This window comes from Capricornis sumatraensis, chromosome X, assembly GCF_032405125.1.
Source record: "Capricornis sumatraensis isolate serow.1 chromosome X, serow.2, whole genome shotgun sequence".
In the NCBI taxonomy this organism is placed as follows: domain Eukaryota; kingdom Metazoa; phylum Chordata; class Mammalia; order Artiodactyla; family Bovidae; genus Capricornis; species Capricornis sumatraensis.
In genome coordinates this window covers 74,978,801-75,006,581 of record NC_091092.1, presented here as the reverse complement: position 1 = coordinate 75,006,581, position 27,781 = coordinate 74,978,801, and the positions used below count along the sequence as shown (strand labels likewise).

At 37.8% G+C, this 27,781-nt stretch overlaps 1 protein-coding gene across 1 annotated transcript in view; it reads right to left on the bottom strand.

The window, feature by feature from the left end:
• Positions 1-27,781, bottom strand: part of ZDHHC15 (zinc finger DHHC-type palmitoyltransferase 15) — a 100,914-nt gene that overhangs the window by 54,745 nt on the left and 18,388 nt on the right. The window contains exons 2-4 of the mRNA XM_068963194.1: positions 25,173-25,199; positions 9,190-9,284; positions 3,920-4,040 (exon numbers count right to left, since the gene is read on the bottom strand). Coding sequence (XP_068819295.1) covers positions 3,920-4,040; positions 9,190-9,284; positions 25,173-25,199 — 243 coding nt within the window. The remainder of the gene's footprint in view (positions 1-3,919; positions 4,041-9,189; positions 9,285-25,172; positions 25,200-27,781) is intronic.

Sequence of the window (27,781 nt, the reverse complement as noted above, 5' to 3'; positions counted from 1 at the left end):
TCGTTCTAAAAGGTCTTGTAGGTCTTCATAGAACTGTTCAACATCAGCAACTTCAGCATTACTGGTTGGGGCATAGACTTGGACTATGGTGATATTGAATGGTTTGCCTTGGAAATGAACAGAGATCATTCTGTCATTTTTGAGATTGCATCCAAGTACTGTATTTCGGACTCTTTTGTTGACCATGTTGGCTACTCCATTTCTTCTAAGGGATTCCTGCCCACAGTAGTAGATATAATGGTCATCTGAGTTAAATTCACCCATTCCAGTCCATTTTAGTTTGCTGATTCCTAGAATGTCAACGTTCACTCTTGCCATCTCTTGTTTGACCACTTCCAGTTTGCCTTGATTCATGGACCTAACATTCCAGGTTCCTATGCAATATTGCTCTTTACAGCATTGGACTTTGCTTCTATTACCAGTCACATCCACAACTGGGCATTGTTTTTGCTTTGGCTCCATCCCTTCATTCTTTCTGGAATTGTTTCTCCACTGATCTCCAGTAGCATATTGGGCACCTACTGACCTGGGGAGTTCCTCTTTCAGTATCCTATCATTTTGCCTTTTCATACTGTTCATGGGGTTCTCAAGGCAAGAATGCTGAAGTGGTTTGCCATTCCCTTCTCCAGTGGAGCACATTCTGTCAGATCTCTCCACCATGAAATGCAAAAAAGCAAAATGGCTGTCTGGGGAGGCCTTATAAATAGCTGGGAAAAGAAGAGAAGTGAAAAGCAAAGGAGAAAAGGAAAGATATAAGCATCTGAATGCAGAGTTCCAAAAAATAGCAAGGAGAGATAAGAAAGCCTTCCTCAGTGATCAATGCAAAGAAATAGAGGAAAACAACAGAATGGGAAAGACTAGAGATCTCTTCAAGAAAATTAGAGAAACCAAGGGAACATTTCATGCAAAGATGGGCTCAATAAAGGACAGAAATAGTATGGACCTCACAGAAGCAGAAGATATTAAGAAGAGGAGGTAAAAATACACAGAAGAACTGTACAAAAAAGATCTTCACAATCAAGATAATCATGATGGTGTGATTATGAGCTAGATTCCGGGAATGTGAAGTCAAGTGGGCCTTAGAAAGCATCACTACAAACAAAGCTAGTGGAGGTGATGGAATTCCAGTTGAGTTATTTCAAATCCTGAAAGATGATGCTGTGAAAGTGCTACACTCAATATGCCAGCAAATTTGGAAAACAGCAGTGGCCAGAGGACTGGAGAAGGTCAGTTTTCATTCCAATCCCAAAGAAAGGCAATGTCAAAGAATGCTCAAACTACCACACAATTTCACTCATCTCACGTGCTAGTAAAGTAATGCTCAAAATTCTCCAAGCCAGGCTTCAGCAATACGTGAATGGTGAACTTCCAGATTTTCAAGCTGGTTCTAAAAAAGGCAGAGGAACCAGAGATCAAATTGCCAACATCCGCTGGATCATCTTAAAAGCAAGAGAGTTCCAGAAAAGCATCTATTTCTGCTTTATTGACTATACTAAAGCCTTTGACTGTGTGGATCACAATAAACTCTGGAAAATTCTGAAAGAGATGGGAATACCAGACTACCTGACCTGCCTCTTGAGAAACCTATATGCAGGTCAGGAAGCAACAGTTAGAACTGGACATGGAACAATAGACTGGTTCCAAATAGGAAAAGGAGTACGGCAAGGCTGTATACTGTCACCCTGCTTATTTAACTTATATACAGAGTACATCATGAGAAACACTGGGCTGGAGGAAGCACAAGCTGGAATCAAGATTGCTGGGAGAAATATCAATGACCTCAGATATGCAGATGACACCACCCTCATGGCAGAAAGTGAAGAGGAACTAAAAAGCCTCTTGATGAAAGTGAAAGAGGAGAGTGAAAAAGTTGGCTGAAAGCTCAACATTCAGAAAACGAAGATCATGGCCTCTGGTCCCGTCACTTCATGGGAAATAGATGGGCAAACAGTGGAAAAGTGGCAGACTTTATTTTTGGGGGCTCCAAAATCACTGCAGATGGTGATTGCAGCCATGAAATTAAAAGATGCTTACTCCTTGGAAGGAAAGTTATGACCAACCTAGATAGCATATTGAAAAGCAGAAACATTATTTTGGCAACAAAGGTCCATCTAGTCAAGGCTATGGTTTTTCCAGTGGTCATGTACGGATGTGAGAGTTGGACTGTGAAGAAAGCTGAGCACCGAAAATTGATGCTTTTGAACTGTGGTGTTGGAGAAGACTCTTGAGAGTCCCTTGGACTGCAAGGAGATCCAACCAGTCCATTCTGAAGGAGATCAGTCCTGGGTGTTCTTTGGAAGGAATGATGCTAAAGCTGAAACTCCAGTACTTTGGCCACCTCATGCAAAGAGTTGGCTCATTGGCAAAGACTCTGATGCTGGGAGGGATTGGGGGCAGGAGGAAATTGGGACAATACAGGATGAGATGGCTGGTGGTATCACCGACTTGATGGACATGAGTTTGAGTGAACTGCAGGAGGTGGTGATGGACAGGGAGGCCTGGCGTGCTGCGATTCATGGGGTCACAAAGAGTCAGACACGACTGATTGACTGAACTGAACTGAACTCTACTGGGTACTTCAGAATGCATCAAAAATAAGATGGGATTTCTGTGGTGGTCCAGTGATTAAGAATACAGCTGCCAATGCAGGGGACATGGGTTTGATCCCTGGCCCAGGAAGATCCCACATGCTGAAGAGCAACTAAGCCCTACTGAAGCTTGCACTCCTCAATAAGAGAAGGCACTGAAATAAGCAGTCCATGCATCACAAGGAAGAGTGGCCCCCACTCGCTGCAACTAGAGAAAGCTGCATGCAGTAATGAAGACCCAGAATAGTCATAAATAAATATTAAGAAAATAAGATGGCTTGTCATCATTTAAAAGTCTGCAAATAACAAATGCTGGAGGGGATGTGTATGGAGAAAAGGGAGCCCTCCTACTCTGTCTGTGGGAATGTAAATTAGCATGGCTACTATGGAGAGCAGTATGGAGGTTCCTTAAGAAACCATATGACCCAGCAATCCCACTCCTGGGCACATATCTGGAGAAAACAATACCTCATAAAGATACATATACCACAATGTTCATTGCAATACTATATACAATAGCCAAGACATGGAAGCAACCTAAATGTCCATCAATAGAGGAATGAACAAAGAAGTTGTGGCACACAATGCAATACTACTCAGACATCAAAAGGAATGAAATAATGCCATTTGCAGCAACATGGACCTCGAGATGATTATACTAAATGAAGTCAGACAAAGACAAATACCATATGATATCACACGTGTGGAATCTGAAATACAATACAAATAATTTATTTACAAAACAGAAACAGACTCACAGTCATAGAAAACAAATTTATGATTACCAAAGGGAAATGTTGTGGGGAATAGATGAATTAGAGGTTTGGGATTAGCAGATATAAACTACTATATATAAAATAAACAATAAGGACCTACTGTATAGCACAGAGAACTGTATTTAGTATCCTGTAATAAACTGTAATGGAAAAGAATATGAAAAAGAATATATATACATTTGTATATGTTTAACTGAATCACTTTGCTATACATCAGAAACGAACACAAAATTGTAAAGCAACTATACTTCAATAAAGATTTTTTTAAAAAAGACAGCCTGATGGATGATGGATAGAGGAATGGATTTTTAGACAGATACATGATAAAGCAATATAGTTAAATGTTAGTGGTAGACTCCAGTGTTGGGTATACAGATGTTTATAAGGTAATTATTCCATAAATGTTTGACATTTTTTATACTATGTTGAGAAAAAACTCCATAGTGTTTCTCAGAAGAAAGAAGGGAAAAGTGGGCTAGACTGAGGCTATTTATGACTCAGTCTTTCTGAGATCCTTGTAGATCTGCCTCCCTAAATGACTTTGGATGAACTGACCTCCACTCCCAGTTCTTGTGTAAACTGGAAGCTTCTTAGCCATATCAACAAGCATCTGCTTCTGGACCTCAGGTCTCTCTTCATTTTCATAGCGCTCCTTGTCTGTATAGGACAAGTGGAACTGCAAGGAAAAGTGAGAGGCAAGACTTTACTTTCCAAGGTTCACAGAAAAGATTAAAGACAACAACAACATCTATTTAGATGAAAATATCTGTTACCTACCCTTTGATATTCAGGTACCAATTTGGGTTTTAACTTTCTCTGGATAATTATCTCATTTATCTTATCTGGCTTTTATCTCAATATTCATAACTCTAAGTGATAGGTAATATTGTTTTATAACCTAAGAAAATAAAATCTAAGTACCTTGTCATGGTCATACTCAACTCAACTGGTAAAAGCAGCAAAACTAAGACTCAAACCAGTTCACCAAGACTTATGCCACTTCCATTCCACTATACAATAATATGATGTTGCATGTTAATAAGTGATACCTTGCTGCCAGCAGTGTCAGACTTTATTTTTTTTTGGCTCCAAAATCACTGCAGATGGGGATTGCAGCCATGAAATTAAAAGACACTTACTCCTTGGAAGGAAAGTTATGACCAACCTAGATACCATATTGAAAAGCAGAGACATTACTTTGCCAATTAAGGTCCATCTAGTCAAGGCTATGGTTTTTCCTGCGGTCATGTATGGATGTGAAAGTTGGACTGTGAAGAAAGCTGAGTGCCGAAGAATTGATGCTTTTGAACTGTGGTGTTGGAGAAGACTCTTGAGAGTCCCTTGGACTGCAAGGAGATCCAACCAGTCCATTCTGAAGGAGATCAGCCCTGGGATTTCTTTGGAAGGAATGATGCTAAAGCTGAAACTCCAGTACTTTGGCCACCTCATGCGAAGAGTTGACTCATTGGAAAAGACTCTGATGCTGGGAGGGATTGGGGGCAGGAGGAGAAGGGGACCACCGAGGATGGGATGGCTGGATGGCATCACGGACTTGATGGACGTGAGTCTGAGTGAACTCCAGGAGATGGTGATGGACAAGGAGGCCTGGCATGCTGCGATTCATGGTGTCGCAAAGAGTTGGACACAACTGAGTGACTGAACTGAACTGAACTGAACTGAACTAAATGTCTCTTTTACAAGTAAAATTTCTTAAATCATTCAAATATTTGATACTGCCAATCTTTAAACTTTTAACTATTCTAGATAGCATGTAGTAGTTATGTTACTGTGATCTTAATTTGCACTCCTTTGACTACTAATGACATTCAGCACCGTTTTGAGTTTATTGCCCATTTGGGTATCTACCTGTGAAATGCCTATTCAAACCTTTTGTCCATTAAAAGTAATTGGGTTACATGTCTTTTTTAATTATTGATTTGTATTGTAATGATTTGAGTAATTTATATATTTTGGATACTAGTCCTTTGTTGAATATTTTGTAAAAGTCTGTGGCTTTCCTCTTTACTTCCTTTATGGTGCATTTTGAGGAACAGAAAATCTTGGTGGGAATGTAGAGTTATGCAACCACTTTGGAAAACTGTTTAACATTATCTATGTAGGCTAAATATATGCCAGCTCTATGACTCAGCAATTCCATCCCCAGTTATATACCTAAGAGAAATGAGTGTGTGTGCATGTTTATGTGTTTGTGTGTATTCCAAAAGACAGGTATAAGATCGTTCATAGCAGCTTTATTCATAACAGAAAAAATGGTAACAAGTGTCTCTTAATTGGTGAATTGATAAATCAATTGTGATAAAAGAGAATAACTAATAACAGTAAAAGGGAATGAACAACTGAAACATGCATCAGTATGAATGAATCTGGAAAACATTACACTGAGTGAAAGGCTTACAACACAACAGTATGTACTATGATTCTTTTTTTCCGTGAGGTTCAAGAATAGGCAAAATTAATCCATGGTGGTTACCGGTGAGAAGAAATTGATTTGGAAAGGGTATGAAGGAGATTTCTGAGGTGTTAGAAATATTCAAAATCTTAACATGGATAGTGATTATATGTGTGTAAATATAGGTAAAATTTATGAAATCATACACTTTACAGCTTAGTTCTTGGAAACGAGTATGTATTTATACATCAATAAAATAGTAAAACAAATAAATTAATAAAGCATTTAAGATAATTTAATGTATCTAACTTTAAAAACTAGAAATGTATAAAGTCAAACACTATTTTAAGAACCATACCTGTGGTACATTTTTATGTTATCATGTTATTCTAAGGTAGACTGACTGCCTGTGAGTATATGGAAATGTGTAGGGGAGTTTTTGGCTATCACAATAAACATAGTGCACCACAGGCATTTAACAGGTGGAGGCCCAAGTAGCCAAGGATTCTGTGATGAACCGTTCAGACATACACACTAAGACATTTTGCAGCCAGAAGTCTATAGATTAATATTATAAAATGTTAACTAAATAATGCAAATTTAATATAAAAACAAGTGGCAATTTTGTTTTCTCATAAGAAAAATTATATTAATTGGAAAGTGTAAAGTTTTATTTTTAATTTATTTTTATCTTTTTATTGAGGTATAGTTGATTTAAAAGTATAAAGTTTTAAACAATTCTTCCTAAATGTGGATAATTAAAAGTAGCACCTTGGGGAAGCTCTTTAAGTTCAGGGCTGTTCTTGGGACTGTAACTTTGTTGTCATATACTGTTCCAGCTTAAAAGGCAGAGACAATATTGTTAAAGCTTGTATATGATGAAACCTTGTGGTTGTACAACAAGTAGGCTTTGGTTTGGAATAAGATGTCATGCTTGGATGTCCTATTTCTGGCACTAAGCAAGTGTTTTTAATGATTAGAATGCAATGAGCCAGCAAATGTGTTTTAGGTAGGACAATTGGTGATAAATCAGGATGTATTTGGTATTCAGTTCAGTTCTGTCGCTCAGTTGTGTCTGACTCTTTGCGACCCAATGAATCGCAGCATGCCAGGCCTCCCTGTCCATCGCCAACTTCTGGAGTTCACCCAAACTCATGTCCATTGAGTTGGTGATGCTATCCAGCCATCTCATTCTCTGTATTTGGTATTAGAGAAATTAATATTATGGCTATCAAATAGGCCCAAATGATTCACCTTTTTTATATGGGAGTTTAGATTACGCAACCACTTTGGGAAGCTTTGACATTATCTCTGTGGTGCTGGAGAAGACTCTTGAGTGTCCCTTGGACTGCAAGGAGATCCAACCAGTTCATTCTAAAGGAGATCAGTCCTGGGTGTTCTTTGGAAGGAATGATGCTAAAGCTGAAACTCCAGTACTTTGGCCACCTCATGCGAAGGGCTGACTCATTGGAAAAGACTCTGATGCTGGGAGGGATTGGGAGCAGGAGTAGGGGATGGCAGAGGATGAGATGGCTGGATGGCATCACCAGCTTGATGGACGTGAGTTTGAGTGAACTCCGGGAGTTGGTGATGGACAGGGAGGCCTGGCGTGCTGCAATTCCTGGGGTCGCAAAGAGTTGGACATGACTGAGTGACTGAATTGACTGATTGACCTAAGCTAAACATATGCCAAAATATTCACTTTTTATTTTTACCAATTAAAAATGATGAACATGTGGCCTTAAATGTTAGACATTTGCAGTGATTAGCTAAATCCATGCTGATTATGATCATCCATGCTGATTTCCCCAGCAATGTTTCCTCTGTGGTTATTCTCCATTTTTGTTCCACTGTGTTGCTTCAGGTTCTGAAATTAGACACTTGAGCCCTCCAAGGGATATTTTCATTTATGTATAGCTGTCAGTTGTTTTTTGTGGAAGGTGGATAGAGGCTGGTATCTTCCAGTCTGCCATCTTTCTGACATCACTCAGTCAAATCTTTTTTTTTTTCTTTTTCTCTTCCTTTCACTTTCAACCTATTTACGTCTTTGGTTCTAAAGTGAGCCACTTATAGACAGTATAAAGATAGATAATAATATTTATCTATTATGCAAATATATGCCTTTTAATTAAATATTTAATTAAACATATTTCAAATCACTGCTCATAAGAAAGAACTTTTGCCATTATCTACTTTCTATATGTGTAATATCTCATGTTCCTCAATTCTTGCATTACTACCTTACTTTGTGTTTTATAAAAATTTATTAGAACAGAATTCATTTACAATGTTGTATTAATTTCTGGCATACAGCAACGTGATTTGGTTATGCATGTGAAGTCATTCAGTCGTGTCCGACTCTTGGAGACCCCATGGACTGTGGCCTACCAGGCTCCTCCGTCCATGGGATTTTCCAGGCAAGAATACTGGAGTGGGTTGCCATTTCCTTCTCCAGGGGATCTTCCCAACCCAGGGATTGAACCCAGGTCTCCCGCATTGTGGGAGTAAATATATATATTTACTCTTTTTTAGATTCTTTTCTCATACAGACAAACAGGTTATCATAGAATATTGAGTACAGTTCCCTGTGCTATACAGTAGGTCCTTGCTGTTTATCTATCTTGTATGTAGTCATGTGTGTATGTTCATCCAAAGCTCCTGATTTGTCCATCCCCACAATGTTTCCCCTTTGGCAACCATAAGTTTGTTTTTGATATCTGTAAGTTTGTTTCTGTTTCATAAATAAGTTCTTTGGCATCATTTAAAAAACTTAAGATTCCACATATGAGATATCATATGATATTTGTCTTTCTCTGTGTTTAATTTTATTTTGTATGTGTACAATTTTAAGTGGGAAAACTAAAATCAGTACTTTTCCTAATGTTGGGAGGCTGTTGAAATTTCTTCCATTGTTTTATTTCCTACTTTGGAAACTAATCTGTGTTACAGTAATCACATGTTATAAGTACCTGATATGATTAGAAATTTTTCATGTACCCTCCCAAATATTGCATGAAACACTTTCATTCAAGGGAACACAGTTTGAAAATGATCAATTTAACTATTGTAATTTTTCTCATTGTCTCACTGAGTTCTAAATTATTACAGTTTCATAGAATTCAACTAGAGGAGTCCTCAGAATCAAGTGATTCCTTGTTTCGCTCATTATCTCAACAATGCAGGTAGTAGTTTACTAGTCTTAAAGATATCAATAGCTGGTGATTACACAAACTCCTTCAATAGACTATGTTAATTTTAACTTACATTTATTACTCCAAGTCCTTTTTAAAGATTACCTTGAATCTTTCCTTTGTAATGGAAGGTTATTTGTTCCTCTTTTTTGCCCTCTTCTTGCCTTATTGGCATTTCTACTTTCCTCTGTCTTTAGTCTTTATGAAGTAAGCAGTATTCTTACCTTCTGGTTCGGCTGTTGTGGGAGTGTAAAAATAGACTTCCAGTAGGTCCAGGTAAAGAACACAAAGATGGCATGGTAGAATATGAGGTAGATAACTGAAATTTAAGGGGGAAAAATCAGCATTTATGTTATATTTTAACCCATTTCTAAGACTTCAGAAAGATGTAAAGCTCAACAAAAGTCTCTATTTTGTTTTCCTATTACCAAGTATTTTCTAGTATTATTATGAAAGGTTAATTTTTACCTTTTCCCCATAAAGTGACAGAAACAATTTATAATGGCAAATTTGGAATCAGAGACTTTTTGGGAGTTGCATATTTTAAAAGTTGCCACATGATCCTGGGAATAAAGGGGAAATGTCCCTTATGATAATGTGAGGGGGAGCTACTGTTGCCAATTGTCATTCTCTCTGCCACTATGCATACTGAAAGATAATAATGATAGCATTTGCACAGTGCTATAGAGTTTACAATGTGCTTTCATAATGTTATCTAATTTTATTTTTTCAACACATTTGTGAGATAAGTAATAAGTAGATAAGCAATAAGGACAGTTGATCAACTATCAGGGTAGTCGATTATCCAAAGTCACACAGCTACTATACAATGTGTGTGTGTGCTAAGTCATTTCAGTCATGTCTGACTCTTTGTGACCCTATGGACTGTAGTCCTCTAGGCTCCTCTGTCCATGGGATTCTCCAGGCGATAGTACTGGAGTGGGTTCCCATGCCCTCCTCCAGGGGATCTTCCAGATCAGGGATCGAACCACCATCTCTTACATCTCTTGCATTGGCAGGCGGGTTCTTACCAGGAGTGCCACCTGGGAAGCCTCCACTATACAGAGTAGCCAGGTCTTAAACACAGGGCTTCTGACTCTAAATCACAAGTTTTCCTTTTCAGTTGCCCCAGCGACTACACACTTCTGAAATGTGAGATGTACTTTTGAGACATTTGTGGCTTGCCATCTCTTTTTATACTCTTTGCCTCCTAGATAGCTCTTCTGATACAGGAAAGTTCAGTATTCTCCAGAGCCATTTTGAGACTGTCATCTTACTGTTTCATTGTGAAACCTTGTATGATAAAGTTTTATTACTTCAATCTATGAGGAAGACTCAAGGGAATGATGTGACTTGAGACCAAGTTAATAGGGCCGATTCTCTCACATATTTATAATAGAATGGAAAAAAGCTGGCACAGTGCTCTCAGCCCTGTGGTACAAGATCTTTTTAATGGCTTGTTTTGTGTAATTATGAAATCTCATTTCAAATCCAAGCAATAGAAAGCAAATGCCCACCATACACACATATATAACCTCCTCCCTCTCCCTCCTAAAGCAAAATACTTATTTTGTGTTTGATATGTATCTTTCCAGATCCTCTATTTTCATATGTCTATATAAATATCAATGTACAAATACAATACACATATGTAATTTTTGTTATAATAAAATTTTCCATTGTATTTTGAAAGGTAATACATTCAAAAGGTTGAAAATAGTACACAGTGAAAAGTCTCCCTTCTAGCCTTGTCCTTCAGCCATCCAGATTCCCTACCTGGAAGCAACAAATGTCATACTGTCATGACTTTATTCTTCATCCTATCAGGTTTTATGCACATAAAGGCATCAAAACAATGGGCTTTTTAAAACAAATAGCACTGTTTTGCATTCTACTTCTATTTCACTTGCTATGAGTTGGAGAGCATTCCACTTAGTAAACTTGAGAGACTGAGCTTCCTTATTTTCCTTTTTAAAAAGTGTCATGGATTAAGATTTAACAGAACCTCCCTGAAAGACCTCTTCACAAAGAAAAGCCACCATACAAAAAAGGAGGAAATCCCTCAAAAAACAGTTTCCACTGAGTCAGAGACCTCCATTGTGTTCTTGTGCACTGAAATTTGGAACTCAAGTTAAGGCCCTTACATTTCTGGTGAAATTCCTCCTGATAGATTGAACCTAGGCTGGTCTTTGGAGAGAGATCAAGCCCTGAGTCTTTAGAGAGGGAGCACTGACTCCTAGACACTAGACAACCAGAGAACTCACCCTAGGGAATGTCAAATAGTGAGAACTCACACAAAGGAAACCACTGAATATAAGATCCGGCATCACCCAACTACCAGTAGCACCTTGTGCAGGACGCCTCACCTAAACAACAAACAAAACAAAAATACAAATGTAATCATCAGTGGACAGGATAACCACCTCACTCAGTTTGCCCATCAGAGGAAAAAAAAAAAACAAACAAAAGTTCAGCACAAATCTCACTCTAATTGAAGCTTACACAAACCACTGGACCAAACTTAGGAGGGCAGAAACCAAAAGGAAGAAATAATTCAACCTTGAAACCTGGGAAAAGGAGACCTCAAACACACCATGCTAAAAAAAATAAATAAATAAAAGTCAGAGAAACACTACACAAATGAAGGAACAAACTAGAAACATAGAAGTCCAAATAAATGAAGAGGAAATGGGCAAACTCCCTGAAAAATAATTCAGAATAATGATAGTAAAGATGATCAAAAATCTTGAAAACAAAATGGAGAAAATGTAAGAATCAATTAACAAAGACCTAGAAGAATTAAAGAATAAACATACAGAGACAAACAACACAATCACTGAAATGAAAAATACTCTAGAAGGAATCAATAGCAGAATACCTAAAGCAAAAGAATAGTGAGCTGGAAGATAAAATGGTGGAAATAACTACTGAAGAGCAGAATATAGTAAAGAGAATGAAAAGAACTGAGGATAGTCCCAGAGACCTCTGGGACAATATCAAACACATCAACATTCGAATAAAAGGGGTCCCAGAAAAAGAAGAGAAAACGAAAGGGTATGAGAAAATTTTTGAAGATACTATAGTTGATAATTTCCCCAACATGGAAAAGAAAATAATCAAGTCCAAGAGGCACAAAGAGTCCCATACAGGATAAACCCAAGGAGAAACATCCCAAGACACATACTAATCAAACTATGAAGACTAAACACAAAGAAAGAATATTAAAAGCAGCAAGGGAGAAACAAGTGACATATAAGGGAAACCCCATACGTTTAACAGCTGATCTTTCAGCAGAAACTCTACAGGCCACAGGGGAATGGCAGGGTATATTTAAAGTACTGAAAGGGAAAAATCCACAACCAAGATTACTGTACCTGGCAAGGATTTCATTCAAAATTGATGGAGAAATAAACAGCTTTTCAGACAAGCAAAAGTTAAGAGGATTCAGTATCACAAAACCAGCTTTACAATAAATGTTAAAGGGACTTATATAGCCCAGAAATACAAAGGAAGAAAAAAGATCTACAAAATCAACCCCAAACAATTAAGAAAATGACAATAGGAACATATATATCAATAATTACTTTAAATGGAAATGGATTAAATGCTCCAACCAAAAGACACAGACTGGCTGAAGGGATACAAAAACAAGACCCATAAATATGCTGTTTACAAGAAACCCACTTCAGACCTCAAGACACATTATAGACTGAAAGTGAGAGGATGGAAAAATATATTCCATGCAAATGGGAAGCAAAAGAAAGCTGGAATAGCAATCCTCACATCAGACAAAATAGAGCTTAAAATAAAGAAGATTACAAGAGATAAGGAAGCCCACTACATAACAATCAACAGATCAATCCAAGAGAAAGGCATAACAATTGTAAATATCTATGCACCCAACATAGGAGCACCTCAATGCATAAGACAAACACTAACAGACATAAAAGGAGAAACTGACAGTAACACAATAATAGTAGGAGACTTTAACACCCCACTCACACCAAAGGACAGATCATCAAAACAGAAAATTAATAAGGAAACACAAGTCTTAAATGGTACATTAGATGAGATGGATCTCATTGATATCTTCAGGACATTCCATCCAAATGCAGAAGAATACACCTTCTTCTCAAGTGCACACGGAACATTCTCCAGGATAGACCACATCTTGGGTCACAAATCAAACCTCAGTAAATTTAAGAAAATTGAAATTGTATCAAGCATCTTCTCCGACCACAATGCTATGAGACTAGATATCAATTGCAAGAAAAAAACTGTAAGAAACACGAACATATGGAGATTATACAACACATTACTAAATAACCAACAGGTTACTGAAGAAATCAAAAGGGAAATCAAAAAATTTCTAGAAACAAATGACAATGAAAACACAACAACTCAAAACCTACAGGATGCAGCGAAAGCAGTTCTAAGAGGGAAGTTTTTAGCAATACAATCCTACCTCAAGAAACAAGAAAAACATCAAATAGACCACCTAACTTTACTCCTAAAACAACTGGAAAAAGAAGAACAAAAAACCCCACAAAAATTAGTAGAAGGAAAGAAATCATAAAGATCCAAGGAGAAATAAATGAAAAAGAAATGAAAGAAACAATAGTAAGATTAATAAAACTAAAAGTTGGTTCTTTGAGGATATAAACAAAATTGATAAACCTTTAGCCAGACTCATCAAGAAAAAGAGAGAAAAATCAAATCAACAAAATTAGAAATGATAAAGGAGACATTACAACAGACAATCCAGAAATACAAAGGATTATAAGAGACTATTATGAACACCTATATGGCAATAAAATGGACAGATTCTGAGAAAAGTTCAATCGTCCAAGACTAAAACAGGAAGAAATAGAAATTATGAATGACTGAATTACAAGCACTGAAATTGAAGCTGTGATTAAAAAATCTTCCAAAAAACAAGCCCAGGACTAGATGGCTTCACGGGAGAATTTTATGAAGCATTTAGAGAACAGCTAATGCCTATCCTTCTAAAACTCTTTCAAAAAATTGCAGAGGAAGGAACACTTCCAAACTCATTCTATGAAGCCATCATCACCCTGATACCAAAACCAGACAAAGACAAAAAAAAAAAAAAAAGAAAACTACAGGTCAATATCACTGATGAACAAAGATGAAAAAATCCTTAACAAAATTTTAGCAAACAGAAGCCAGCGGCACATCAAAAAGCTCATACACCATGATCAAGTTGGGTTTATTCCAGGGATCCAAGGATTCTTCCATATATGAAAATCAATCAATGTGATACACTGCATGAACAAACTGAAAGATAGATACCATATGATAATCTCAATAAATGCTGAAAAATCCTTTGACAAAATTCAGCACCCATTCACGGTGAAAACTCTTGAGAAAATGTGCATGAAAGGAACCTACCTCGACATAGTAAATGTCATATATGATAAGCCTACAGCAAACATTATTCTTAATGGTGAAAAACTGAAAGCATTCCTCCTAAGATCAGGAAAAAGACAAGGGTCCTACCTAAGGAGACAGAAGAACTGTACACAAAAAATTATAAGACACTAATGAAAGAAATCAAAGATGTCATAAACAGATGGAGAGATATTCCATGTTCCTGGGTAGGAAGAATTAACATTTTAAAAATGACTATACTACCAAATGCAATCTACAGATTCAATGCAATCCCTATCAAATTACCAATGGCATTTTTCACAGAACTAGAACAAAAAATTTCACAATTCATATGGAAACACAAAAGACTCCGAATAGCCAAAGCAGTCTTGATAAAGAATAGAGCTGGAGGAACCAACTTCCTGACTTCAGATTATACTACAAAGCTACAGCCATCAAGACAGTATGGTATGGGCACAAAAACAGAAATATAGACCAATGGAACAAGATAGAAAGCCCAGAAATAAACCCATGCAGCTATGGGTACCTTAGTTTTGACAAAGGAGGCAAGACTATACAATGGGGCAAAGACAGCCTCTTCAATAAATGGTGTTGGGAAAACTAGACAGTTACATGTAAGAAAATGAAATTAGAAGACTTCCTATCACCATACACAGAGATAAACTCAAAATGAATTAAAGACCTAAATGTAAGACCAGAAACTATAAAACTCTTAGAGGAAAACATAGGCAGAATACTCTATAACATAAATCAAAGCAAGATCCTCTATGACCCACCTCCTAGAGTAATGGAAATAAAAACAAAAGTAAACAAGTAAGACCTGATTAAACTTTAAAGCTTTTGCACAGCAAAGGAAACTATAAGCAAGGTGAAAAGACAACCCTCAGAATGGGAGAAAATAATAGCAAATGAAAGAACTGACAAAGGATTAATTTCCAAAATATACAAGGAGCTCATACAACTCAATACCAGAAAAACAGACAACCTAATCAAAACATGGGAAAAAGACCTAAACAGAGATTTGTCCAAAGAAAACAAACATATGGCCAAAAACACATGAAAAGATGCTCAACATTGCTCATTATTCAAGAAATGCAAATCAAAGCTACAATGAGATATCACCTCACACCAGTCAGAATGGCCATCATCAAAAAGTCTACAAACAATAAATGCTGGAGAGAGTGTGGAGAAAAGGAAACACTCTTGCACTGTTAGTGGGAATGTAAATTGATACAGCCACTATGGAAGATGTTATGGAGATTTCTTAAAAAACTAGGAAGAAAACCACCATATGACCCAGCAATCCCACTCCTAGGCATATACCCTGAGGAAACCAAAATTGAAAAATACACATGTATCCCATTGTTCACTGCAGCACTATTTACAACAGCTAGAACATGGAATCAACCTAGATGTCCATCGACAGATGAATGGATAAAGCAGTTGTGGTACATATACACAATGGAATATGACTCAGCCATAAAAAGGAACACAGTTGAGTCAGTTCTAATGAGGTGGATGAACCTAGAACCTATTATACGTAGAGTGATGTGAGTCAGAAAGAGAAAGCTAAATATCATATTCTAATGCATATATACAGAATCTATAAAAATGGTACTGAAGAATTTATTTACAGGGAAACAATGGAGAAACAGACATAGAGAATAGACTTATGGGCATGGGGAGAGGGGAGAAGGGGAGAAGAGGGTGAAATGTATGGAAAGAGTAATACGGAAACTTACATTACCGTATGTAAGATAGCCAACGAGAATGTACTGTATGGCTCAGGAAACTGAAACGGTGGCTCTGTGTCAGCCTGGAGGGGTGGGATGGGGAGGGAAATGGGAGGGAGGTTCAAAAGGGAGGGGATATATGTATACCTATAGCTGATTCATGTTGATGTTTGACAGAAAACAACAAAATTCTATAAAGCAATTATCCTTCAATAAAAAATAAGTTAATTAAAAAAATTTATCAGATCTTGTTTCATCCTTAACCTCTTCAGTGACTAAAGGATTTCCACTTTCTTCTTTATCCCCTTCTACACTGTTTTCATTTTATAAGGTTCTATTACTTTTATAATTGATAAAATAAAGTTTTGTTAAGTTCATCCTTGATAAATTATTAAATAAATTATAGCATATCAACACCATGGAATACCTTGAGGTCATTAAAAAATTAAATATGCTTGTATATACTAATATTGAAGGACACCTATGATATATTATTAAGTGAAAAAACTAAATCATAGGACAATATGCACAGTATCATCCAGATTAAAAAACAACGAATCCTATATAAATTATAGAAATCCATAATCATTTGTTTGTATGTAAATACACAGAGAAAGATCTAGAAGATATAAATCCAACCAAATATACTAGTTAACTGTGAACAGACATTGATAGGGGTGGAGTCAATGTGAGGAAGACTTTTTTCTTATATATTTTTTATAGCTTGAATTTTCAATAAACATTATTTTTGTAACAAAATTATATTAATTGAAGTCAGTGTATTGATATTATTATGTGTAATTATCATAATTACATTAATATTAAAATCAACATAATATTCTTTTAGAAGTGGGTTAGTGCATAAACAGAGCTTTTGTCTGGTCCCCAAATCCTCCTTATAAAGTAATTTTACAATAATAAATATAAAACAGTATGTTATATCCATGCAGTTACAATCAATTAATTTACAACAAAGGAGGCAAAAACATCTAAAAGAATGAAATTAGATCATTTTCTCATATCATATACAAAAATAACTCAAAATGGATTAAAGACCTAAATGTAAGACTAGAAACCATAAAAATCCTAGAAGAGAATGTAGGCAGAACATAAATCATAGCATGCATAAATCATAAATCATAGTAATATTTTTTGGATCTGTCTCCTAAGGTACAGAAAACAAAAGCAAAAACAAACAAATGGGAACTAATTTAAATTATAAGCTTCTGCAGAGCAAATGAAATCACTAACTAAATGAAAAGACAACCTACTGAATGGGAGAACATATTTGCAAATGATAAAGGGTTAATATCCAAAATATGTAAATAGCTAGTACAATTCAACAACAACAACAACAACAGCCAAGTAAAAAAATTGGGCAGAAGACTTCAATATTCATTTTTCCAAAGAAGACATACAGGTGGTCAACAGGTACATGAAAAGCTGTTCAACATTGCTAATCATTAGAGAAATGAAAATCAAAACCACAATGAGATGTCACCTCACAATTATCAGAATGGCTATCATCAAAACGAACACAAATAATAAATGTTGGCAAGGATGTGGAAAAAAGGGAACCTTCATACACTGCTTGTAGGAATGTGAATTGGTGCATCTACTGTGGAAAACAGAATGGAAGTTTCTCAAAGAAACTAAAACTAGAACTATCATATGATCTAGCAATTTTACTTCCTGGGTATATATCCACAGAAAATAAAATCACTAATTTGAAAAGATACATGCACTCCAATGTTCATATGGGAACAACCTAAGTATCCATCAACAGAAGAACAGATATATATATGCATATATATATATATATATGCACACAATATATATATATATATACATATATATACATACAATGGTATACTACTCAGCCATAAAAAGAATAAAATTTTGCCTTTTGCAACAACAGGGATGGGCTTGGAGGGTATCATGCTTAGTGAAGTAAGTCAGACAGAGGAAGACAAATACTGTCTGTTATCACTTATATGTAGAATCTAGGAAATAAAACAAACTAGTGATTATAGTAAAAAAGAAACAAACTCATAGGTGTAGAGAACAATCTAGTGATTACCAGTGAGAAAGAGAAGTGGGGAGGAGCAAGGAGGGGTAGGGGATAAAGAGGTACAAACTACTATGTATGAAATAAATAAGCAAAAAGGATATATTATACAAGACAGATTGAGTATAATCTATACAAATTTTGAATCACTGCTGTACCTGACACTAATTTTTTTTTTTAAAAAGGAAACAAGGTTGGTTTCTTCTGAGGCCTCTTCTCCTGGTTAGTAAATGGTGATCTTCCTTTCTCTTCACATGGTCTTCCTGCTGTGTGTGTCTTTCTCCTAATCTCCTTTGCTTTTATAAGGACAGCAGTCATATTGGTTAAAGCCCACTCTAGCTATCTCATTTTTACTTAATTACTTCTTTAAAGATTCTACCTCCAAATACAGTCAGATTCTAAGTTACTTGGGGTTAGGATTTCAGCATATGAATTTTGAAGGAACACAATTGAGCCCATAACAGTTCTATTATTTAGAATTGCATCTATTTCTAAAAAGGTAAATAATTATAATCATTTTTAACTTTAAATGAGAAACTAGAGAATTTAGCATGCAAACCATTCAAAATACAAATTAATTCTCACATGAGTTAAATGTTTGCTTAAAATGATTGATTGCCCTTTTTCGAAATGCACCACTGTGGTCAACACATTACTCTTGATTACATATGGATTGCCTGATAGGTTGTGCCTAATCTCATTCTTAAATTGATCCCTTAGCCTCACTAATCCTTGGAGTCTACCAAATTTTTAACCTGTAGCTCATCCCATAGCCACACTTCAGGGGTAGAAGAGCAAGACTTTCTACTCTAGATTTTCAAAATATAGATAGCATGATGCTGAAAGAGATTATCCATGCAAAATACTCTTATGAAAGCAAAATACATTATTATTCTGCTTTCTAGTACAGTCTATGAAAGAACATATGGACTCATGTCTTAAAAGAATTATGGAGTTCTATATAATCAAGGGTGACATAATATATAGTATCTGGACTGTGGTTCAGATGATCTGAGCTTTAATCCTTTCTGTGCACTAGAATCATTTGACAAAATATTTATAAGGGCAGTAGTATGAATAATAGTACTGAAATATATTATCTTTCTCAGAAGAAAGATCTTTTAGGTCTTTCCCAATGTTAATAACAACAGTATCTACTGTTACTTATTTTGTACTTAACATATGCCATGCACTATGCCAAGAGACTTATATACATCTCATTTGGTGCTCCAAATAACCATGAAAGGTAGGTATTGTTATTCTCATTTTATGGAAGAAGAAAGTGAAACTTAGGTTAAGTTCCCCAAGGTCATATATATAGTAAGTGGCAAAGTCAAGATTTGATCCCTGGTACATCTGACACCAAAGTCTGCTAATTTGCTACTTAATAGTACATTAGAGATTGAAATTTTATTAGAAACTATATTAGTTTCCTAGGGCTATCATAACAAATTATCACAAACTGGGTGACTTGAAACAACAGAAATTCATTTTCTTATAGTTCTGGAGACAAGAAGTCTGACATTAAGGTCCAGTTCCCTCTGAAGGCTCCTGGGGAGGATCCTTCCTTGCTTCTTCCCAGCTTCTGGCCACTCCTGGCAGTCTTTGGTGTTCCTTTGTGGTGACACAACTCTAATCTCTGCTTCTGTTTTCACATGGCCATCTTCCTTCTGTGTCTGTGTATTCAAAATTTTCTCTTCTTATAAGGACACCAGCCATAGGGTACACCCTAATGTACTGTGACCTCATCTTGATTTCACCTGCAAAGACACTATTTTAAAATAAATTCACATTCACAGACTTTGGGTGGACATGAATTCTGGAGGGACGCTCCTCACCCAGTAGGGGCACCATTACACAGATAAGAAATGGAAAAACTTGTACTATGTCTGGCTAGGTTTTCTTAAGTTCTGAATAATGAATAAAAGGTTATGTGATTTGAGGCTTTCATATCTTTGCTGCTTATATATGTTTTGTTTATGCCAAATAATGTTCCTACTGGTAGTCATATGCTATTCTGTATTCTAATTTAATCAGTTCAGTTCAGTCGCTCAGTTGTGTCTGACTCTTTGAGAACCCATAGAATGCAGCACGCCAGGCCTCTCTGTCCATCACCAACTCCTGGAGTCTAGTCAAACTCATGTCCATTGAGTTGGTGATGCCATCCAACCATCTCATCCTCTGTCATCTCCTTCTCCTCCCGCCTTCAATCTGTCCCAGCATCAGGGTCTTTTCAAATGAGTCAGTTTTTTTGCATCAGGTGGCCAATGGATTAGAGTTTCAGCTTCTGAATCAGTCGTTCCAATGAACATTCAGGACTGATTTCCTTTAGGATGGACTGGTTGGATCTCCTTGCAGTCCAAGGAACTCTCAAGAGTCCTCCATCACCACAGTTTAAAAGCATTAAGTCTTTGGTGCTCAGCATTCTTTATAGTCCAACTCTCACATCCATAGAGGACTACTGGAAAAACCATAGCCTTGACTAGATGGACCTTTGTCAGCAAAGTAATGTCTCTGCTTTTAACATGCTGTCTAGGTTGGTCATAACTTTCCTTCCAAGGAGTAAGTGTCTTTTGATTTCATGGCTGCAATCACCATCTGCAGTGATTTTGGAGCCCCAAAAAATAAAGTCTCAAACTGTTTGTACTGTTTCCCCATCTATTTGCCAAGAAGTGATAGGACTGGATGCCATGATCTTTGTTTTCTGAATGTTGAGCTTTAAGCCAATTTTTCACTCTCCTCTTTCACTTTCATCAAGAGGCTCTTTAGTTCCTCTTCACTTTCCACCATAAGGGTGGTGTCATCTGCATATATGAGGTTATTGATATTTCTCCTGGCAATCTTGATTCCAGCTGTGCTTCCTCCACCCTGGCATTTCTCATGATGTACTCTGCATAGAAGTTAAATAAGCAGGGTGACAATATACAGCCTTGACGTACTCCTTTTCCTATTTGGAACCAGTCTGTTGTTCCAATGCCAGTTCTAACTGTTGCTTCCTGACCTGCATATAGGTTTCTCAAGAGGCAGGTCAGGCAGTCTGGTATTCCCATCTCTCAGAATTTTACACAGTTTATTATGATCCACACAGTCAAAGGCTTTGGCATAGTCAATAAAGCAGAAATAGATGTTTTTTCTGGAACTCTCTTGCTTTTTTCATGATCCAGTGGATATTGGCAATTTGATCTCTGGTTCCTCTGCCTTTTCTAAATTCAGCTTGAACATCTGGAAATTCACAGTTCACGAATTGCTGCAGCCTGACTTGGAGAATTTTGAGCATTATTTTACTAGCACATGAGATGAGTGTAACTGTGTGGTAGTGTGAGCATTCTTTGGCATTGCCTTTCTTTGGGATTCAAATGAAAACTGATCTTTTCCAGTCCTGTGGCCACTGCTGAGTTTTCCAAGTTTGCTGGCATATTGAGTGCAGCACTTTCACAGCATCATCTTTCAGGATTTGAAATCACTCAACTGGAATTCCATCACCTCCACTAGCTTTGTTCGTAGTGATGCTTTCTAAGGCCCACTTGACTTCACATCCCAGGATGTCTGGCTCTAGGTGAGTAATCACACCATCGTGATTATCTGGGTCATGAAGATATTTTTTGCATAGTTCTTCTGTGTATTCTTGCCACTTCTTCTTAATAGCTTCTGCTTCTGTTAGGTCCATACCATATCTGTCCTTTATTGTGCCTATCTTTCCATGAAATTTTCCCTTGGTATCTCTAATTTTCTCGATGAGATCTCTAGTCTTTCCCACTCTATTGTTTCCATTTCTTTGCACTAAACAAGTCACAGAGTTACAGGGTTAGAAATAATCTCAGATAGTTATTAGAGCTATTGGTCTGCTTCTAGGGAAGGCTCACTAATTCATCCCAGATAGTTTGGTGTCTAATACTTTCTGAATAGGTTTTATGGCATCTCCTAGTAAACTGCCCTAATGTTCAGAAAGTTATCTTCAAGTCTAATTTTCAAACTTCTGGTTACAATTGAATCTAATTTTAGTTTATGGGTTCTACTGTCTTGAGAATCCTGACATATAAAAAATGTTACAACTCAAATTGTTAATACTTCACATTTACAAAGCAGTTTAATACTGCATATTTTATGCCTGTATACTTTTGCTCTCGCTAGCTTAAAATAATAAATCTGTAAGATGTTATTAAACTAGACTCATTTTAAAGAAATTGTAGTCAGAGAAGTTGAGTTACTTACCAAAAGTCTTAGAGCTAGTAAATGATACAACTGCAACTTCAACCCAGATCCTCTGTCTCTAAATCCTGTACTTTGTCCCATTATGCCCCACTGCAGAATAAAGAAGCAAAATCTAATCTTATTCTTTGGTGTATTGATGAATATAAGAGCTACCAGGGGAGAAGTGCTTGAGAATTACAAAATTCTAGAATAAGAGGAACATTAACAATCATGAATTGTGATAACAGTTTCCTAAAGAATTCAAATTCTGGCAACTGGATTGATGATACCAGAAAGGTTTTGAACTGTGTTGGGCTTACAAATGACTCTACATGGATGTAGTTGAGTTTGTTGATAACATACAAAAAATGAAAATATACTACTTTGGACACTAGAAAAATGAGCATTTGAGCATCAAGTTTCTGAGTAAGGAGGTCAACTAAACAAATTAGAAAGTTGTAGATTGAGAAGTAAAAGAACAGGTATATATTTGCTTAATAGCATAGACTTCAATGTCAGGCAGTTCTGGGTTTGAATCTTACTGCTTACTAGCTAGATGACCTGGGATAAGTTGCTTAACTTCTCTAAACTTCAGTTTTCTTCTCAATAAAATGTCATAAAGAACGTCTACATCATTGTGTTGATGTAAATATTGAAAGATTATACACACATACAATACTTAGCAAGGTACCCTGCACGATAAATTGTAGTTTCCAATTATAATGACAACATTACTGTCATTATTACTATTATGGTGGAGCATCAACTAAGCCCCCACCCCACTTCTCTTGAAAGGCTACTGTGGAAAATGATATTTATTTATAAATATTTCATATATATATATTTCATATACATATATATATATAGAAAAATCTCTGATCTTAAGAACCATTCATGGGTAGTCCCAAGATGGCGGAGGACTAGGATGGGGAGACCACTCTCTCCCCCACAAATACATCAAAAGATCATCTGCCTGTGGAGCAACTTCCACAAAACAACTTCTGAACCCAGATACCCCAGAAAGACAAACCAATCTCTTCAAAATGAGGTAGGACAAAAGATAAAGATTAAAAGAGCGACAAAAGATTTAGGGATGGAGACCCATCCTGGGGAGGGAGTCATGAAGGAGGAGAAGTTTCCACACAATAGAAAACCCTCTCAGAGGTGGGGTCAGTGGGGATATTTGGAATCTCAAAGGGCAGCATAACTGAAAAGAAAATCACCACAGAATTCACAATGAACAGCAATTATTAGCCAAGTGGCTCACATGCTTGCCTTTGACCAAAGCCAGTGGGGGCTGGTGCGGAGGCATGAGCTACATTGTCAGTCCTTAGGGTAAAGACTGGGGTGAATGCCCTGAGGACACTCTGAGGAGACTAATGTGACATAGCAACCTAAACCATGGGAATGTCAGGGAAACAAAGAAAAAAAAAAAGGACCTTTCCCACGGGAAGGCTCTAACACAGCACTGTGACCCCTGGCATGCTCACAGAGCAAACGATCACACTCTAGTGAGCAAGTTGGCTGCCATTTATGCCCTCTCTCCTTGAAGGCAGAGAGGCAGAAGGCAATGGGCCGCTGCAATCTGGGCCCCAGAGACTGCATCTCCCACCAAGCTGTGAGCTGGCTGCCAGTCACTAATCACATCTTCCTGGAATCCTGGATGGTTCATATTGGCTAGGAGTGTTAGAGCTTGGGACTAGCTCCCCTGATAAGATGCATGGCCCAGCTGGGACTGTGTGCTCACAGTGCACCTGAGAGCCTGAGCAGCTTGGACCTGGGAGGTGCACAAGACAGACGGCATACCTGAGACTGTGCCCTCATGGCACACCTGAGAGCCTTGGACCTGGGAAGTACACGCCACCTGGGCTGTGGCAACCCAGAGTGATCTATCCACTGTGAGCACTCCCCACACATGCCAGCAGTATTTTTTTTTTCAGTGTCCTTCCTCTCCAAAGCACAGCTGAGCAAGTGAGCTCGAATAAGTAGCCACTTTCGCCTCCACATGTTAGGGTGGAAATTAGACACTGAAGAGACTTGCAAACAGAGGAGACCAAATGAAGCAAAGGAAAGAAGGGGGAACGCCCTCAGAAGTGACAGGTGCAACAGATTAAAACTCTGCAGTTAAGCTGAGACTGCATTTGAGGGGCAACTGTAGACTTTGAGAGCAAGTAAAAGCTGGAACAAAGGACTATCTGACAGTGAACTGATCCCATCAACACTGCCCACAAAAGCTCCAGAGAAATACCTAGACATATTTTTATTATTTTTTTAAATTAAAAAATTTAGTCCTTTATTGCTCCTTTAACTTTTTTATATAAATTTATTTATTTTAATTGGAGGTTAATTACTTTACAATATTGTATTGGTTTTGCCATACATCAACATGAATCCGCCACAGGTAACACGTGTTCCCCATCCTGAACCCCCCTCCCTCCTCCCTCCCCGTACCATCCCTCTGGGTCATCTCAGTGCACCAGCCCCAAGTATCCAGTATCATGCATCGAACCTGGAGTGACTCCTTTAACTTTTATTTTTATAGTATACTATTACCTTTCTAAAAAAAAAACAAAAAACAAAAAAACCTTATTTAAACAAACTCCATATTTTTTTCCCAGAGGAGCTACTGAAAATATGTTCTGCTTTATTTCTGGGCAATCTTCCTAAAAGACATCATCTTAAACTTTCCACTAACCTCAGTGTATTCCTGGGAAAGTTGCTCAATTTATAGGCTTAATGTAATTCACTTTTAGACAGAAAGAGGGATATAGTCCTGACAAAAACAACTTATAATACCACTTACCTTTTTCTGCTGGGCTCAAAACAGTCACTGTGAAAAGAGAGAGAGAAAGATCAAGATTAGTGGTATTTAGAAACATTATTTTTCTTATCTGTTTTTCCACAGCATCAATTTTAGTAATTTAGTCAATGATACTTTAGGAAACCATCAGCCTGCTAACATAAAGGAAGGCAAGGGTGATTAAATTCTATCCTTTGCTATCTTCCTTTATCTTAAACCTTGAGTGAGAATCTCTATGGGCTTCCCTGGTGACTCAGTGGTAAAGAATCTGCCTGCTAATGCAGGAGACATGGGTTCAATCCTTGGGTCATGAAGATCCCCTGGAGAAGGAAATGGCAATTCACTCCAGTATGCTTGCCTGGAAAATCCCATGGACAGAGGAGCATGGTGGGCTAGAGTCCATGGGGTCGCAAAAGAGTCAGACACAGAGGGGACCTTCAAGATGGTGGAGGAATAGGACAGGGAGAACACCTTCTCTCCCACAAATATATAAAAAAATCACTTGCATGTAGAACAACTCCCATAGAACATCTTCTGAATGCTGGCAGAGGTTCCCAGACATCCAGAAAGGCAAACAAATCTCATTGGAGTGAGGTAGGGCATAAGATAGAGACTAAAAGGGAGACAGAGGATTTCAGGATAGGGACCTGCGCCCCGGGGGAGTCCTAAAGGAGGGGAGGTTTCCACACACTAGGAAATCCCCTCATATGTGGGGTCAAGGGGAAACTTCAGAACTCAGAGAGTGCAGCATAGGAAGACAGGTGCTCTGAGGCAAAAACAGAGAAAATTCACCACAGAGATTAAGCCCAACAGCACTTCCCAACTGAGAAGTGGCTCACACACTTGTGTCCACTTGCCGTGAGTGGGGGCTAGGTGCAGAGGCCTAGGCTTTGGGGATGAGGCCTCAGAGAGAGGGCCAGAGCTGACTGCCATGAAGATACTCTGAGAGGGCTGAGGCAACACAGTAGAGGTAGACCAGAAAAGCTTTGGGTCTGCCAGAGAAAAAAAGGATCATTCCCTCAGGAAGACTCTAACACTGCCCTGTGATTACACACGCTCACAGAACAAGGGACCCCATCCAAGCGAATTCTGAAGAGGTGTGATCCAGCTGCGGTCTGTGGCCCCAGAGGCAGAGAGGCAGGCATGGTGCCAGAGGTGGAAGGCAAGGGACCACTATAATCTCAGTCCCAGAGATCACAACTACAGCCAAGCAGTGAGCAGCTGCAGGTTGCCACCCATGTCTTCCTGGAAGCCTGAGCAACTCAGCTCTGCCAAGTGTCCCACAAACCTGGACTAACTCCCCTGGGGAAAAGCATGGCCCACCTCCAACTATTTCAACCCTCCACATTGCCCAGCCACAATGAGCACTCCCCACACACCCCTCTCCCCAGCACAACTGAGCAAGCGACCCCGAATAAGGGGCTGCTTTCACACCCTCACATCTGGGCAGTGAACAAACATGGGAGAGAGACTTAAAAACAAAGGTGGGACCAAAACCAAAGCAGAACACCAGGGGCTGCATGAACAAAGGAAAGAAGGCAAAAGCATTTCAGAAGTGACAGCTGAAGCAGTTTAAATTCCAGCATTTAGCCTGAGACTGCTTTGAGAGTAAGTACAAACTGGAGCAAGATAAGACCTGAGTATGAGCAGACCCTGCACTGCCCACAACATGTCCAGAGAGATACTTCCTTGATATACTGGAGAACTTTCTGAGTAGGCAAATCAACTGGAGCCAGAAAATGGAGAAACTACTTGGACATTCCTCTCACTTTTGCTGTCATTCTGTCGCTAAGTCGTGTCCGATTCTCCGCAACCCAGTGGACTGAAGCACACCAGGTTCGCCATTCCTTCATTGTCTCCTGGAGTTTGATCAAATTCATGTCCACTGCGTCACTGATGCTGTCTAATCATCTCATCCTCTGCTGCTCTCTTCTCCTTTTGCCTTCAATCTTTTCCAGCATCAGGGTCTTTGCCACTGAAAAGGTTCCTCGTATCAGGTGGCCAAAGTATTGGAGCTTCCGCTTCAGCATCAGTCCTTCCAATGGATATTCAGGGTTGATTTCCTTTAGCATTGACTGGTTTGATCTTGTAGTCCAAGGGATTCTCAAGAGTCTACTCCAGCACCAAAATTCTTTGGCACTCAGCCTTCTTCATGGTCCAACTGTCACATCTGTACATAACTACTGGAAAAACCATAGCTTTGACTAGATACAACTTTGTTGGCAAAGTGATGTCTTTCTTTTTTCAATATGCTGTGTATGTTTGTATAGCTTTTCTTTCAAGGAGCAAGAGTCTTTCAATTTCATGGCTGCAGTAATCACCTGCAGTGATTTTGAAGCCAAGAAACTAAAACCTTTCATTGTTTCCACTCTCTCCCATTTTATTTGCCACGACTCTATATATTTCCCCTCCTCTTTTCCCCTTTTTCTTTTTTTCTTCTCTCATACGGTCCTAATGTGGTTCTTTATTGCTCCTTTAATTTTTATTTCTTATAACCTACTTTTTATTTTTATTAAAATATCTTATTTTTAAAACAAATTCCAAATTTTCAATTTTTGTTTTAGATATTTCTTTTTGATAGTGTATTTTTTGAGAGTCTAATTTTTCCCATG